This window comes from Bactrocera tryoni, chromosome 2 (assembly GCF_016617805.1).
Source record: "Bactrocera tryoni isolate S06 chromosome 2, CSIRO_BtryS06_freeze2, whole genome shotgun sequence".
Lineage (NCBI taxonomy): Eukaryota > Metazoa > Arthropoda > Insecta > Diptera > Tephritidae > Bactrocera > Bactrocera tryoni.
The window spans coordinates 79,157,283-79,175,526 of NC_052500.1; the positions used below are offsets into that span (position 1 = coordinate 79,157,283).

An 18,244-nucleotide genomic window follows, 5' to 3' on the forward strand; every position below is an offset into this window, starting at 1 on the left:
CATTGGAAGCGTTTCTTCTGTCTATTACATCGTGTTTAATTTTGCGCGTGTTGTGATCAGGGTCATCCAAGTAGCTTTATGAATGTTAAGTTACTGAAACTACTATGATACGCGCCGCGGCGTAACATGTCGGAGGTGTTGTCCTAAAGACGAAATTTTCCAATCGTCGATTCCAAAGTGCCCTCTTTGACCACATCGTCGTCCACGCCCACGATAATTTTATACGGTTCATCACATTTTCTTTGGATTTGCAAACTTCGTTGCAAACTAAATATATGTACATATGTACGTACACCCTATTTAGGGTATAAGTATATGTATAGTACATACATACATGTATGTTTATCAAAAATTGATTTCAACATTAGCAAAAAATCATTAGTTCGACGCTTATTATACTTTAATAAGCATTCTGTATACCGTTCAAACTGATTTGTATCTCTATAAAGCTTCGAATCAATAACAATCTAATGTCGTTATCCATTATACCTGATATAATTAACCAGATTGCTCAAATTGACTGAGCGCGGCAGCATTTTCTGTCGCACAATATAATTAAAAATTAATAATAACAGAAATGTGTACATGTATGTATGCAAACTATTCCAACAACAGCTTTTCATAAATACCTTGACACGTGGAATCAACCGCTGTCAAACATTACAACGCCAACAACTGTTCACACAAAATCACACAGACTGTCGACTTAATGAATTTCCGTAATCTACGATAAGGTAGCCCGAAAGGGTGTTGTAATGATTGCAATGTTGGTGTATGTGTGTGAAACGGAACGACTTGTGTTCATTGAAAATATACACACTAATTGAAGAAAGCGAATTCATTTATAATTATAAATATATACATACATATTTACAAAGAATTTTGCAATCACATGTTAAATGAATATATGTATAAAGTGGAGACCAACGTTCATAGCGAAACCTTGATTAGAGGCGTCAGTTGGCGAGGCAATAAATGGGGAGAATTGAAATTGTACTCAGACACAAATGGATTTTTTGACGTTTATACATTTATTTATAACTAAAATGGTTTTGCAAATAAATGGAGGATTTTTACTTTTACACAATTTATATTTCACTTGCGTAGCTAAGCGATAATGATCAAGAGGCGTCGGAGTATGTATGTATGTACATATGTACATACATATACCAGATAACCGCTCTAGATCAAATTTGAACCTGATTTATCAATTTTTTTTATCGATGTGGTTTTCGCAAATAGTTTATATGGATTTGTCCGGATCATGTTTGATCTTGAGTATGTAATCCAACAAATGTATTGTAGAGTTCTTCTAAACAGCTGATGTACTTTAATTATAAAGATTTCTATATAAACATGAAATGTACATAAAGATTTTTGATCAAATTTTCTGTTCAAAAACCTTATAATTTTCAGTTTTATTTAAATTTATGTAGTTCCACAAAATATTTGTGCACTCAAGAGCCTATTTTTCTAACAGCAAAAGCTGTGCGAATAAATATGTGTTAGTTATATTTATAGATTTTTTTATTTGCTTGAGTTGCTGATCCAACTGATTGTGTTCCAAAATGAAATGAATTCGCTAACTCAAAATATATTTCATTTTTGTTACTTGCTTAAATTTGTTTTTATTTTGATGTGTGATTTCAACGCATCACTGATCACTGATTTTCTTTTATAGTCACGCAGATTTGGATATTGAAAAATTCCCTTTAATTAGAATTAATTTTTAGAATTTTCTAAGAAAAAATTTGAATTTACATATGCACATATGTACATATGTACATGAGGGGTATTGTAAGCGTGTACATACATACATATGTACATATATTTTTGTATGTAAATATGTACATACATAAATATTTATATAATATACATATATTACATTTTCAGCAAATATTTATATTTATGTTTATTCGAATAATATATGTACATATATGAAAAATATATATGAACAGTTGAACTTCCATAACTCGAACTTCTATAACTTGAAGTTTTCCATAACTGGAACTCTGGAAATGGGAATAAAAATCTAATTTCATACAAATTTCCTTCCATAACTCGAAAGTGCTCTAACTCGAAGTTTGATTGTGGATTATTTATACATATGTACATATGAATACTTACGTCTATAAAAACAGCAACGCTATTAAGGGCTTACAAATCAGAAAAAACTTTTGTAAACAAAGAGTGGAATATATCAAACGAATCTTCTAAGCATAACTAGATTCCTTCCTTTGAATTTTGTTTATATTATAACAAGAATATCTCCTGTTAGATAATTATATACAAAAATTTTCAATAAAATTAATATAAAGTCCTGTCACCAATGTCAAATATGCATTTGCGCTGCTCTCCTACCAAAGACCAACAATTTTTAAATATACTCTCTTCTATTACTCCCACACCTTCTCTGCAGACCGAGCACATACTCTTTGAACAGCTGATTTGTTGCATTTGCTTACGAAACACGCAAACAAAGCAAAATTAAACAAAAATAAAAATAACAAAATTTCAAACCAAAACAAAAAAACAACATTTGAATTGGCATAAAGCAAAGCCAACGAAAACAGAAGTTGATGAAAGCAAGAACGTCAAAACAGTGTTGCCACCACCACTTCACAGTTGCCATTTCTTAGCCTGGTCAGCAGTGTTTCTACTCACACGCTTGTGACAGACGTTGCGAAGTAACTCAATGAAAACATGACATGCTATCACATTCGCGCTCATCGTTTGCGCCATTTGGCTTATCGATTTTCATTGTGTTCTTGCGTATTCGTGCGATAGTGTGCATTGAAATTTTTCAGCACTGTCTGGAACCAGTTCTGTGAAAAAATTTTAGCTGATGTAAAAGCGAATTTTATTGTTATTAGCGTTTAGAGTGAATAAATATTGTGTCAAAATAAGGAATAATATTGTGCGTATTCTGGAAATAGTGTTTCAAGTGTATTACTCAGCAACTTGCTGTGCTGTAAGCAATGTAAATACAAAAAGTGGCACTTTGTCTTTCACAATTTACAAATCGTGTGTGAGTCCCAGTCTTTGGTGTGGAACAAATAACAAAGAACGCAGCAGCCAAGTTTTAAACTGGAAACGCAAAAGTGTATTCGTTTAAATTAACTAATTTCGTAATGGACGACGCGTCGCAAAGTTCTGCAACTACGCCGATGGCGGCTCGAGAGAACATTCCGCTAATAAATCGACCCAGACGACGTTGGTATTTATTCAGGTGAATCATCAATTTTCAATTAAGTGTATTTAATGATATATACATAAGTGCATAAGTCGTTTGCAATTTTATTTGCACAGTTATTTGACATGGTATGCCATATGTGGAATTGATTAACGCAGACAAGATATTCGCTTATATAAAACGGTGACAAAGTTTTTAACTACACTTGCTACTGTGTGTTTGTGTGTCGTTGTGCTGGAGTGGTGCTCCACTAATGTTTATGGCTGCAGCTTTCGCTATAGACCCACATTCGCGCTGAATGCAGTGAAAAGCAGTTTTTTGTATGTTGTGTTTTCTTGCGAGGAGCTCACCATTTTTGGAGAAAGCTGTTGGGTTATTATTGTCCGCATTTTAATTATTTTTTCATCTATATTGACCGTTGTATAGATAAAAGTGTTGTGTTTATATGAATTTTTCCATTGAGACAATTTTTGTAAAAATTTTATTAAAATATGATAAGCCGCAACACAATAGTAACATACTTACAAATCTTATTTATGTAGTTACTAACTCATGGTGACAGACCAAAAGAGTCTATTGTAGAAATGTGAGTACAAATAATAACAAACCCCGTCGAAATGAATGATAAAATCTCTGACCTTTCCCTTAATAACTTTTAATTTGATAAATAGCATTAAGAAAATATGTGTGATTGTGTATGTATTTTGAGCGACCTTGACCGTATATAGAGATGTGCTTCTACATACATACATAATTTCATTGGAAATAGTGTTCATATCACCAATTTTTACCAAATAAAAATTAATTCTTATTACGTGTTGCTTATACAACAACTAGTTGTTGTACCGAATACATTGTGCAGTTATCTAGAAAAATATTTATATACATACATATGTATGTACGTATTGAATAGTTCTATAATCAGCATTTGCTGGACAACATATTTCCAGGTTTCACTTGGTGTAGACGATTTTAATATAAATTGTATTTTTTCTTTAAAAGTGGTTTCAGATCTTATGACATTTACTGCTCAAGTCACCTTCACTTATTTATTATGATTTTATAATAAAAATAATCGCAACAAATGTTACTCGTATTTGTTAGTTACAATCATGACATCATACAGATATGCCTGGGTGTAGTTATACATATACAAAAGTATATCTCAAAAGCTGAATTTCTATAATTGCTGTTCGCTACATCTCGTCTTTGTGGCAATTATTCGCAATGAATAGTTTTGTCTAGTTTTGTTATTCGCTTCCCACTCTCATATTTATAATTGCTTATGTTCAACTGTTTTTTATTACTGCATTTTCAGTGGGTAATATAATCGTTGAGGGTGTTTAAAATGTTCATTTGTAAATTTGCACAAATATATAAATGTGTATAAAATGCAATAAAAGTACAACGCAAAGTGTGCATATATTGAAAATTTACGACTAACTACTTTTTCCCCTTGAATGACTACACAATCTGTACCACAGTTCAACGCCACAATATACATATGTACATATGTAGGTATATGTAGTCTATTTTCCATATAAATTGCGTTTATTGTTGCAATATTACAGTAGAGGCCCGTTAATCCGGATCAATTAAAACCGGCCCCTATCCATAATATAAGGAAATCCGGATTACCAAAGACATATCAGAACTATGTATTATGGAAAAATATTTATAAATTTCTGTTTGTTTATTATAACAAATAATACACATGTTCCAATAAAACAAAAAAAACTTAAACCAATAAAGCATAAAAGCGAATGTAGTGAATAATAAACATGTGATCCGGATTAGAGGATACGGATAGAGAATGTCGGTCCGGATTACAAGGGACATAATAGAAATTTTGAGTTTGTTAACCCTGTCCGGATTACAGTGGAATCCGGATTAGGCCATGTCCGGATTAGCGGGCCTCTACTGTATTACTATCAAAGCCTTTGTGCAACTATATCGGTATAATTCTGTAGCTTTTTTCTGTTTGCAAGCAGTCTTCTTTGTAGTAGCGATATTTCTAATTTGCATTGCAGCAGAGTTGCAATTACGTATTAAACGAGTATTATTAATGTAATTGAATTATTTGTAACTCCAATTTAATGGAAATTTATTGTTTTTAGATTTATTTGATTCTGTTTGAATTTTTTACTTAAAAAAACACTTTATGTTTCATAGTATATTTTCTTAGATGAACACATATGTATATTTATATTTATGTTTGCTTTATTAATTACTACTTTTCAAAAGCTCTTGAATTACCTTTAGAAGCGCGCAAGTTGTTTTGCTTTTGAAGGTTTTTAATGTAGCATTGAGTACCCACTCAAACTCTGCTATGCACTGCAAGTTCTCTCACCTCACAATATTCATTGCTCAGAATTTAGCTTGCGCTATTTTGTTATTGTTTGTATTTATTTTATTTTATTTTTTCGTTCGCATTCAAGTTATGAATAATAATTAGCTTTTGGTTATAATTATTCCACTTGTATTTGATTTTTGTTGCTTTTTCGCCATACAAAGCCATGCCTGGTTAATTAAACGAGTGCCCATAAGCTCAAATGTGACGCTCAGAAAATCAATACGTTTGCTTGCCTTTAGTATAACTTTAAAGTCAGGCATTATTATTTGTATTATTATTTTTAATATTTTACGAATTGTGCTGACCGCAGTTTTGCTTCTAGCCAAACAGTCAGTAAGTTATTGGTGTGGCTTGAACGATGACGAATTTGTGAAAGTAAAGTGCAAAAATGTCGGAAGTTGTCGAAAATAAAGAAACGGGCAAGGAATTGGTGAAGTTGAAGCTGAGCGCAAAGTTTTTCCTAGTACTATATTTGTAGGTTTGAGAAAAATGTCTTTTGAATTGTGAATTTCCCAAGACTTTGATTAGTGTGTCAAGTGAATTTTGGAATACTTATTTGGAAGCTCTGTCCAAAAATGGTCCGCTGTAGAAAGTTGGACAAAAGCACATAGTACAATTTTTGCAATTTCATAAAAAAAGTTAAATCTGGGTGAATTGAGACAATGAATGCTGATTTTTAAGCTCGATAAAAAGCTAGACATACTAAGTGCTTGAAATACTTGCAGATCCTTCAGAAAAAAATAAAGAACTGTTGAAAATTTGTGATTTGGTGTTTATGTGTAGATGCAACAGCGTTTTCAATCGAATTTTGAAAGTATAAATATGTATAAAGTGTTTTAAGTTATGCTGCCAGAGCGCTAAACATATTCATTTTATGGGTCATTACTGCCTAGTGTGGTGAAACGTACTACCAAACTTCAAAATTATTTGAAAAATTGCTTATTACCAAAAATTGTCATAAAAAATACTCCCAGCAACCAAGATAATATCTTAAAAACCAAACTGTTTTTTCCAAATATCATAAAAATGCTCCCATCAGCCAAAATAATAACTTAAAAACCAAACTGTTTTTTCCAACAACAAATTTTTTTTTAAATCTCTTTATTTCACCTCAAAACGTTTTAACTAAATCTCCACCTTTACAGTTGTTGGCGCAAATGGTTTTCACCACGCGAACTGCGCGCTCGCACCGTCCACTTAGGACGTGCGACTACTGAGAAATTCCCACCGAACGAGATACGCAATCAAAAATACAATGTGATCACGTTCCTGCCGCTCGTGCTATTCGAGCAATTCCGTTTCTTTTTAAATCTCTATTTCCTACTCATGGCATTGTCACAATTCATACCCGACATACGCATTGGATATCCGTACACCTATTGGGGGCCGCTTAGTTTCGTGCTGATGGTGACAATTGGACGTGAGGCAGTCGACGATTTGCGGCGACACCAACGTGATCACGAGGTGAATTCACAGAAATACAAGAGGCTAACTGTAAATGAGACACCAGGTTATGAAATGGTGCCTTCATCAAAACTAAAAGTGGGTGATATGATCATTGTGGAGAAGAACGAACGCGTGCCAGCCGATTTAGTGCTGTTGCGCACCAGCGACAAGAGTGGCTCCGTTTTCGTGCGCACCGATCAATTGGATGGTGAGTGAAGTGTGCGCCGTAGAACGCTAGTGTTACTATTTAAAAGTAAATATGTTTTCTTTGTACTGTGGTTACAGGTGAAACCGATTGGAAACTGCGCTTGGCCGTGCCGCTTACGCAAAAGTTAAACAAGGATTCCGATTTGTTTAATATTGACGCCAGTGTTTACATTGAAAAGCCACAAAACGATATACACTCCTTCATAGGCACATTTTCGATGGTACGTTGCAGTTTTCTTTGTGAATCCATAACATTTTTAATTAAGTTTTACGTAAAAATCTAATTTTCTTGTTCTTCCTTAGCACGATGGTGGCGATGAAACTGGTCTAAATGTGGAAAATACATTGTGGGCGAATACAGTGGTCGCTGCTGGCACCGCCACCGGCATTGTCATCTATACAGGCTGTGAAACGCGTAGCGTAATGAATAACTCACAGCCTCGTTCGAAGGTTGGACTGCTCGATGTGGAGATTAATGGTCTAACGAAGGTAGGTATTTGCTGCCATGCAACAAATGTCTGAAATATGATTATTATCCGCCGAAAAGGGTATATTATATCTTTAGGGTACTCGTCGCAACTAAAGTAATCGTTTTTTTCGTTAATACTCTAAATTACATAATGTTATTAATCTTCGTTCCGCCAGGTGCTTTTCTGTGCCGTGCTTGGCTTGTCGCTCGTCATGATGATGCTCAAAGGCTTCAGCGGCCCCTGGTATCGTTACATGTTCCGCTTTGTACTACTCTTCTCCTACATCATACCCATTAGCTTGCGCGTCAATTTGGATATGGGCAAAGCCTTTTATTCATGGCAAATGCAAAACGATCCCGAAATACAAGGTACCGTAGTACGTTCGACAACCATACCCGAGGAGCTCGGTCGCATATCGTACGTGCTGACGGATAAAACCGGCACGCTGACGCAAAACGAAATGGTTTTCAAGAAGATACACTTGGGCATAGTTTCACATGACAATGACACATTTCATCACATCGGTCAAATAATTCAAAATTTAGCGCCCACAATACTGTCACAAAGTGCACCGGGCGTCGGCGGTGGTGGTGGCAGCGGTGGTGCTGGTAATAGTGTTGTCGTTGAACAACAACAAGCACCGTTAATTATAACAAATAAACCGATGTATTCCGGCAATCGCATGCGTCATCCGGAGGGTTGGCGTGAATGGGAGGCGGTTAAGGCGTTGGCGTTATGTCACAATGTTACACCGATCACTGATGAGGACGATAACAAGTCTGTATCGACGTCATCGACCTACACATCATCGGCAGGTATACTATATATTCATTTGTTATATTAATCACGTGTGCATCTTTTGGTTTATTGTATGTTTCAGGCGGCTCCACTTCACCTACAAAATCTGTGATAAATGTTGAATCCAGCGCAACGGAGCACCAGTATCAGGCTTCCTCACCCGATGAGATCGCGCTGGTTAAGTGGACGGCCGAAGTTGGTCTAACTTTAATTGCACGTGACATTAATTCGATGACTTTGCAAATGAAAACGAGAAAATGTGAGTATTAAGACAAAATCAGTGATTTAGTATTTGTCCATCAAAATATTCGTAAGTAGAAGCCGTATTGATGCAGATGGTTAATATTAAGTTAGGTCCAACCCGAGTTTTATTGTCTCTGTACCTAATACCATGAGTCTTGATAGCACTTTAAACACTCAGATAACTCGTGGCTTAAATCAAAAACCCCCCTATAAGAGGACCATTCTAGTCCGTTCGAATCGATGGCAATTCTACGATCTTTATCGCTTTTTCACTGCAAGAGGCCTAAAGCTATCCCCTGCTGAATCCAGAGCAACTGTGAAAAAACCCAAGATCTTGGGAGTAACGTTTGATAGTATGTAATTCTTTAAATCGCATATAATCCCGGTCATTACTAAGTACAGAGCCGCAACGAGATCCTAGAGTCGGTTGCCGGCAGCACACCGCACACCGGACTATCAAAGGATGTCTCTTGATGTCCCACGTCGAACATCTCGATAGTGAGATCCGCCGGTTAAGGAACATAATGTACTCCTCTCCAAGCAGTTTCTGCTTAGATGTTTTCAAGCGGAGCTACCTCCTCGAAACATCAATAAAACATTCCTGGAGAGCACTGACGACCTCCAACAATATACCAACAACACCCGTTCATATTCCAACCTTATTTGTTCTAATATTAATTTTCGCTTCTTCTCCTTTCATGCAGCCAAAGGCGAGTCTGCAGACGGTATGCTGCAATTTCAAATTCTCCAGCTGTTCCCCTTCACCAGCGAGAGTAAGCGTATGGGCATTATTGTGCGCGATTCAGGATCCGGCGAAATAACTTTCTATCTGAAAGGCGCCGACGTAGTCATGACCTCCATCGTGCAGTACAACGATTGGCTGAGCGAAGAATCGGGCAATATGGCGCGCGAAGGTCTGCGCACCTTGGTGGTCGCCAAGAAAGTGCTCTCCGAAGAGCAATATAATGACTTTGAGACGCGCATAAGCGCGGCACGCCTCAGCGTAACCGATCGTGTTGCAAAAGTCGCCGCAGTGATTGAGTCATTGGAGCGTGAAATGGAGTTGCTTTGCTTGACGGGTGAGTTGGACGGCAAGGAATGTAAAACCCATAATTTTACATAAATTTTTTTCCTTTATGTTTTTGCAGGCGTTGAGGACCGTCTGCAAGATGGCGTGCGTCCCACACTCGAATTGCTGCGCAACGCCGGTGTACGTGTGTGGATGTTGACGGGTGACAAGCTCGAGACCGCCTGTTGTATTGCCAAGTCATCACAGCTGATCGGTCGCAATCAGGGCCTACATGTATTGCGCTCCGTGTCGACGCGTACCGAAGCGCACGCCGAGCTGAATAACTTCCGCCGCAAGCAGGGACACGCTTTGGTTATATCAGGTGAATCGCTCGAGGTCTGCCTACAATATTATCGGCCGGAATTTCTCGAACTTGCCACCGCTAGTCCGGCGGTTGTGTGCTGTCGCTGCAGTCCTACGCAAAAGGCGCAAGTCGTGCAACTCATACAACATCACACCGGCAAACGGACCTGCGCGGTCGGCGATGGTGGCAACGATGTCAGCATGATACAACAAGCCGATGCTGGTGTGGGCATCGAGGGTCGTGAGGGTAGACAAGCTTCGCTCGCGGGCGACTTTAGCGTACCACAATTCTCACATATTGCCAAATTGCTGTTGGTGCATGGTCGTCGCTCGTATAAACGCTCGGCGGCGCTTTCACAGTTCGTCATACATCGTGGTTTAATTATAACTACACTGCAAGCAGTCTTCTCCGCCGTCTTCTATCTCAGTTCGGTGGCTTTGTATCAAGGTTTCCTCATGGTCGGCTATTCAACGTTGTACACAATGTTTCCCGTTTTCTCTTTGGTGCTGGATCAAGATATTACATCGACCACAGCAGTCACCTATCCCGAGCTGTACAAGGATCTATCCAAGGGTCGTAGTTTAAGCTACAAAACGTTCTTCATTTGGGTGCTAATCAGTATATACCAAGGCGGTGTGATTATGTATGGCGCACTCATATTATTCGAGGACGAATTCATACATATTGTGGCGATTAGCTTCTCGGCGCTCATTGTCACCGAGCTGATCATGGTGGCGTTGACAGTGCGCACCTGGCATCGGTGAGTGAGATTAGTTTGCAAAAAATTTTTTTAAATTTTAATTTTTTCATATTTTAATTTTCTCAAGTCAATACGATCAATCTGTATATACGCGAAACCGTCTAAATCAAGTCCTTGTATGGAAAACATTTTTGTTTGACAAGCTAACCTCCCGAAATTTGAAATAGCTTATTTTCTAAGGCAAAGCTATGATCTCCGAAAATATGGTTCAGATCGGATCACTATAGCATATAGCTGTCATACAAACTGATCGTTCAAAACCAAGTTTTTGTATGGAAAACATTTTTATTTGACAAGCTAACCTCCCGAAATTTGACATAGCTTGTTTTCTAAGGCAAAGCTATCCCCGAAAATATTTTTTAGATCGGACCACCATAGCATACAGCTGCCATACAAACTGATCGTTCAAAACCAAGTTTTTGTATGGAAAACATTTTTATTTGACAATCTATCTTCCCGAAATTTGACATAGCTTATTTTCTAAGGCAAAGCTACAATCTCCGATTTTTTTTTAGATCGGACCACTTTAGCATATAGCTGCTATACAAACTGATCGTTCAAAACCAAGTTTTTGTATGAAAAACATTTTTGTGTAACAAATTATTTCACGAAATTTATTAAAATTGTATTTATTTAAGCCAATGGCTCACGTTGCTAAATAATTGTTCTCTTGCTTTTACAGTCTTATGGTATTAGCTGAACTCTTCAGTTTGGCCCTCTACTTGATATCGTTGGCTGTGTTGCATGAGTATTTCGGTGAGTTATTGATATTTTACTCATTATTATTACTTAAGTATAATTATATTTTTCTCTCCTTCTATCTCTCTTTCTTTTTACACACAGATTGGGAGTTCATCTGGTCGTATGACTTCCTCTGGAAGGTCTCCATAATTACCCTAGTGTCCTGCTTCCCTTTGTACATAATAAAATTCTTGCGCAAAAAATGCTCACCGCCGTCATATTTAAAGTTATCGTAAATTGTTGGCGTAAAGCGCGATATTTATTATTATTTTTACACACACACATACACAAAGTGTCCGTATGTATATGTTTCTCATTTATTGCCCACGTTTTTTGTTATTTCCGAATAAGTAATTTACGCTTTAAGTTGACACACGCGATTAAGAACATTTCGTTTGCCTTTTAGATTAAAAAAAAAATATTTTATATTCTAGTATATATCTATATGAATAATAAGCATTTGAAGAGTCAAATAATAATTTAAATATTTAAGCCAATGTCGATTAGAAAAAATAAATAAATAATAAAAATTAATAAAATGGTATTTTGTTTAACAAGTCGTCGCAGTTAACTGTTATTTTGCTGCTTTATTGATGTTTTCTTTTTCATTTTTATGTGTATTTGTTGGCTAACAAACGTATTATTCTTGCTTTGATTTTGCGTATATTTTCACATAAAAAATTTTAGATAAAAAAAAAATTTTAAATTAAAAATTTTAAATAAAAATTTTTTTAAATAAAAAAATTTTCTGTTTCGCGCTTTGAAAAAAGTTTCGAGAAAGTCAGCGAAAGCTAGCAAGCGTGAACTCTCACCCTTTATCGCACTCGCGAACGCTAAAAAATAAATCTATTGAAGAATTTGTAAGCTTATATAAAATCAGACTGTGTTGTTAGTTGGTAACGTATGTATGTAACATCGTAGGTGATTTTTAAAAAAACATTATATTAATTCATAATACAAAAATATTTAATTGCTAAAATAATTATTGGCATAACTGGCAAGCAAATATGTGTCAACAATTTTCAAAAACAATGGTTAAAATTATAAACAAAATATTGTTAATTATATGAATTAATTAGGCTAATGGCAACAGTGAAGTGAAAAAAGAAAAAAAACAAAAACAAAATACAGTTACAGCGCAAGAAATAGGAGTACTAGTTGGAGACAGTTATGGTAAAATTAAAATGAGAAATGAAAATAAATTTTATGGAATATATTTGTTGAAAAAGGTAGGCAAGGAAATTTTTGTTTTATTTTTAACAAAAAAATAATAATAATAATAAATTTGATGCAGATAAAGTTTAGGTTTTAAATCAATTATTCGAATAATTTTTTTTATACTTTCTAAAAATTAAAATCAAATAAATTTAAAATTTTTTAAATATTTAAAAATAAATCAAAATGTAAAGCTCATGAATATAAAACAAATATAAAAATTGAAATCGTTTTAATTTAATAAAAATCGTTTGCAAGAATTTTGTTCTAAAAAATAATAATACTGAAGATAGAGAAAGAGTCCAAATTTATTTATTTATTATTTTAATAATATTTTTTTTTTAAACAAACAAATATGGAATGTGGAAATAATTAATAAATTATACAGAAGGTGAGCAACGGAAAAAAACAAGTACATAAATAAAAAAATAAATAAAAATGATGGCTTCACTTCCGGTTAGTTCACCCACATATGTATGTACATACATATGTCCTTTTTTTGCGTAAACTAAAAAATACATACATATACATACATATGTATGTATACATACATATTTTTTCCTCAAAGGGGATTGAAAATTTCGTTTTTTTAATTTTGTAATTTAAATTTTTTATTTATTTTTATTTTTTAGGTTTTAATTATAATTTTTAATTTTTTTTTAATTTCTTAATTTTTTATTTATTTAATTAGTTATTCAGTTCATTGTATTTTATTATTTATATATATTTCATTTTATATTTTCATAATTTTTTTAATTTTATTTTTTCTTTTTTACTTTGTTTTTAATTTTATTCGTATTTATGAAATTTTAATAATTTATTTTTTTAATTTGTTTTGTATTTCTTTTTATTATTTGTTTGATAATTTTTTTTTTCATATTTCTTAGATATTTTTTTATTGAAAATTTTTATTTGTTTTGTTTGCTTTTCAATTATTATTTTTTTTTTTTATTTAATTAGTTATTTATTTTTTATATTATTTGTAATTTTTTAATTCCATATATATTTTTATTTCATATTTTTTATTTATTTAGTATTAGATAATAATTTTCTATTTTTTTTATAAATTTTTACTACAAAGCAGATCATGTGGGATTGAAAATTAATTTTTTAAATTACTTTTAATTTTTTTTAAATTTTTTTGTTTCTAAATTTTTGTTGTTTTTTTTTTGATTATTTAATTATTTTTTATTCTTTAGATTTTCATATTAATTTTTAATTTCTTTAGTTTCTAAATTTTTTGTTGCTTTTTATCATGTTTTTATACATTTTTACTACAAAGCGTATCTTGGGGGATTGAAAATTTCGTTTTATAAATTGCTTTTAATTATTTTTTTATGATTTTAGATTTTTTTAATTTCTTTAATTTTATTTTTGTTTCTTAATTTTTATTGGTTTTTAATTATTTATGTTTTTCTTATTTTTTTTACATTTTTTATTTTTTCATTTTGTTTTAAAATTTCGTTTTTATTTTTTTAATTTATTTATTTTTCAATTCTATTTATTTTTTTCTATTTTAAGTTTTTAAAATTGTTTTTATTTCTTTTTTAATTTCTTTATTTTATTTATTTTTTATCTTTTTTATATATATTTTTAGTTTTTGTTTCATTTTTTCTTCAAAATTTCGTTTTGTAAGTTGCTTTTAACTATTTTTTACGCTCTTAGTTTTTATATACATATTTTCTTTAATTTCTTTTATTTTATTTTATTTTTTGTTTCTTAATTTGTATTTGTTTTTTCAATTATTTTATTAGTTATTTATTATTTTTTCTTATTTTAATAATATTATATATAGGTATATATGTATGTATATTTTTTTAATTTCTTTGAATTTTGTATTTAATTTTTTTTTAATTTTTTTAAATGTTATATACATATAATTGTTTAAATTACTTTGAAGACAAGCGAATTTTTATCACATACGGAACTTTTGTATAATTTTTTTTTAATTTGAGCGGTGACCTAATCCGAAGTAGAGCCAAAATAGCCTTTAGATCCAACCTCTACAATCTCCAACTGCATATTTTACTCAAACACTTAAAACTTACAAAAAAATCTGCAAGCATTTCTGTTATATTTTTTAAACATCCCATCATTATAATTTATAATTTTACTAACAACTTTTTTAAATATTAAAAAATAATTAAAAAAAGTATTAAAAATACTTTAAATTTTTGTTTCCAATTTCAATCCCCTCTCCGCTCCACAACAAGTTTACCTGCTTTTTGCCAGCTTTTGCAGTTTTCGCATCAAAGCCACTGCGCCAATACAACAACAATAAACCAAGCTAATGTTAAGATTCTGCAAAACTAAAGAAATTTACAAATAAATGCGTTGCTGAAAATAATAAATAAAGCTAAAAATCTTATCACGTAGGACTAAAGGCATATAATCACATACCTATGTACATATACACAACTAGTTATGTAATCATATGCAATATTTTAATTATTGATGAAAGCGAAAAACTGAAACATAAAAATATTCAGATCTGATGACAAGTTATTAAAGTGCGAAAGTAATTATAAAGTGACACAAATAATAAATGTAAACAAAAAGAATCATTAGATTTTGTAATATAGTTAATGAACTATTATTAGTTGCTAAAACAAATTAATAATAAACAATTAATGAGAAATTGAGTCAGTGATTATTTTCATTAATACACTAAAATAAATAAATAAAAATTATAATTAAAATGCCAAAAAAAGTTTGTTTTTAAATTTAAAAACTCCGCGATCTATTAATAGTAGATAGTTGAAAGAACAGTGCTTGAAAACTGTCGTGTTGGCAGCAGAGAGATTGTAGATAATTTTAGATTGCTTCAACACATTTCGGTTAATGCTTTGGGTATGACCAAATACCAAAAGATCTTCTTTTTTTTGGAAAAATGTCAAGAAAAACTCGCAAGAGAGTTCTTGACATGGTAGCTGAGGACCCTGCCGGTTAAATTTTGTCGTTTGATAAGAAAAACACAATTTTATAATTCAAAATACACTTTATTATTCAGTATAATCTCCCTCCAACGATCCTCCAATCTGTGGATCCCTTCCCTGAAATGAGAATCCGGAAGGTCTGCAAAATATGCTTACACAGCCGTTATGACCTTTTCATTTGAATGATGAAAAACGCCACTCATACATTTTTTGAGTTCTGGAAACAAATGGAAGTCGCTGGGGGTCAAATCTAGTGAATACGGTGGATGCTCCAACAATTCGAACTTTAACTCATGGTTTTCATGATCAAAATGCTCTTATGACACGGTGCATTGTCCTGATGAAAACGGATTTTTTTCTTCTGCAAACCGGGTCTTTCTTCATGATTTTTTTTCCTTCAACTGGTCTAAAAGATTTCAATAATATTCAAAATTAATTGTTTTACCAGTTTGCAAGTAATCCACAAAAAAATTCCCCTCGCATCCCAAAAAACTGCTGCCATAACCTTCTTGACCGATTTCCGGACACGAACTCGTTTCGAAGCCGAACAACCAGGTTCACACCACTCTTTAGCCTCTTATTTTGAATCAGGATCATGGTGATAGACCCAAGTCTCATCCATAGTGATGAATCGACGCACAAAACCCACTTCATCCTTTTTAAAACGCTCCAAATATTGCTGAGAAAGTCGCATTCGAATGTGTTTTTGTTCCATCGTTAGCGATTGCGGCATCCATTGTGCACACAGTTTTCTAAAACTCAAAATTTCACTTAAAAATGGCTCACACTGCCTAATGAGATGTGTAGACCCTCCACTAAATCTCTCTCTGGTGTTGATGCGCTTTTCGACGTCCTTCACTCGGATCGTCTTCAAGGCTTGTACGACCACGTTTGAATTCAGCAACCCATCTTTCTACTGTTCAAATTGTAGAAGAACAATCATTATATAACTCCACCTTCCAAAAATAAGAATTTTATCTGCTCGATATTCAATTTTTTCCATTGTAAAAAAATACTGTGGCACGGCGACACTAAATGGCCTGTAAACAAAGAATATTTGACAGATTGAAATGAAAGTTCACATATGTACGTTCATATGAAGAGTACCAACAAAAAAAAAAAATTGGGCTAGTAGCAACGCTCCTAGCTTTCGCTAGGATCGCTTTATATGGCAGCTAAATCCTATAGTGGTCCGTTATCAATGGTTCCAACAACAGGGCAGTTTCGTGGGAAGAAAAGTACATGTGCAAGGATTCGGATCAAAAAGGAAACTTCAAAAATTACCAGAAATGTGAAAAGCCTCCAAACAACTGAATTTAGAGTATTCGATATCATATAATAACATTCGAAATTATTTATTTTAAGTCGCTTCGAGGGAGATATGGGAAAAAGAAGTCGGCGGAGGAGACGATCAAAGCTTGCAGAGGGCTCATCAACACAACTATTCGTTTGTAACTTTTTCGGATATCTACGCTGTGCAACTTCTACACTTTCAAAAACGTTTTGGATGGCTCCTAGAGTTGACCATCCGAGTCTAAAACCATTGATAACCGCTTCCAGTCTTTAGCATTACTAGATCTAGCATTTTTGTTCTAGATAGCATTTAATAGAGCTGTCTCACTGTATCGAGCATGCAAAGTGGCGGGTATACAGATGGCAAGTTGGGATCCCCTTTTCCTTCGCTGATTAAAACAAGTCTTTGTTTCTTATATATTTCAGAAAATATATCAGCTTCGAGGTAGGCATTGCACAAATTTGGGGGTCGTTCTCTGGCGATTTCTTTAGCTGAAACACTAGTTGGCTCGGAGTATGAAGAAATTCGCTATATTTTGAAATTTTTGTATAAAAAAGGGAAGAATGCCACGCAAGCCGCCAATGAAATTTGTGAAATTTACAGAGACGATGCTGTATCAGTTCGTGTAGCACAACAATAGTTCGCTCGCTTCCGTTCTGGAAATTTCGATGTGAAAGATGCACCTCGCTCTGGTCGACCTATCGTTGAAAAGCCCGATGAAATTATGGAGAAAACTCACCAGGACAATAATGTTCGAAAAAGATCATGGTCCAAGCGTGGTGAGGCTCAACAAATGGTCACAAAGCCAGGGTTGACGTCCCGAAAGGTTATGCTGAGTGTTTGGTGGGATTGGAAAGGAATCATCCACTATGAGCGGCTCCAGCCTGGTCGAGCGATTGATTCTACATTTTATTGTCAACAACTGTTGAGATTAAAGCAAGCATTCGAAAAAACGGCCAGATCTGATCAACAGAAAGGGCTTCGTCTTCCATAAGGACAACGCTAGACCACACACAACTTTGATGACTCGGCAAAAGCTGGGAGAGCTTGGCTGGGAAATTTTGATGCATCCACCATATAGTCCTGATGCATCCATCATATAACCCAGACCTCGTACCATCGGACTACCATTTGTTTCGGTCAATGCAGAACTCCCTTAATGGAGTAAAGTTGGCTTCAAGAGAAGCCTGTGCAAATTACCTGTCGCACTTTTTC

General features: G+C 33.8%; 1 protein-coding gene across 3 annotated transcripts in view; it reads left to right on the plus strand.

Annotated features, from left to right (window-relative positions):
• Window positions 1-11,894, plus strand: part of LOC120767454 (probable phospholipid-transporting ATPase IIB) — a 39,960-nt gene extending 28,066 nt beyond the window's left edge. Inside the window, exons 1-10 of one of the 3 annotated variants that reach the window (XM_040093522.1) lie at window positions 2,783-3,229; window positions 6,692-7,200; window positions 7,278-7,420; window positions 7,503-7,688; window positions 7,845-8,484; window positions 8,550-8,726; window positions 9,415-9,789; window positions 9,859-10,843; window positions 11,526-11,599; window positions 11,687-11,894. In XM_040093522.1, coding sequence (XP_039949456.1) covers window positions 3,132-3,229; window positions 6,692-7,200; window positions 7,278-7,420; window positions 7,503-7,688; window positions 7,845-8,484; window positions 8,550-8,726; window positions 9,415-9,789; window positions 9,859-10,843; window positions 11,526-11,599; window positions 11,687-11,820 — 3,321 coding nt within the window. In that variant the 5' untranslated portion in view covers window positions 2,783-3,131 and the 3' untranslated portion in view covers window positions 11,821-11,894. Of the gene's footprint in view, window positions 1-2,782; window positions 3,230-5,912; window positions 6,021-6,691; window positions 7,201-7,277; window positions 7,421-7,502; window positions 7,689-7,844; window positions 8,485-8,549; window positions 8,727-9,414; window positions 9,790-9,858; window positions 10,844-11,525; window positions 11,600-11,686 lie in introns of those variants that run through there. The other 2 variants (XM_040093523.1, XM_040093521.1) reach the window with 2 other exon arrangements.
• The last annotated feature ends 6,350 nt before the right edge of the window (window positions 11,895-18,244 follow it).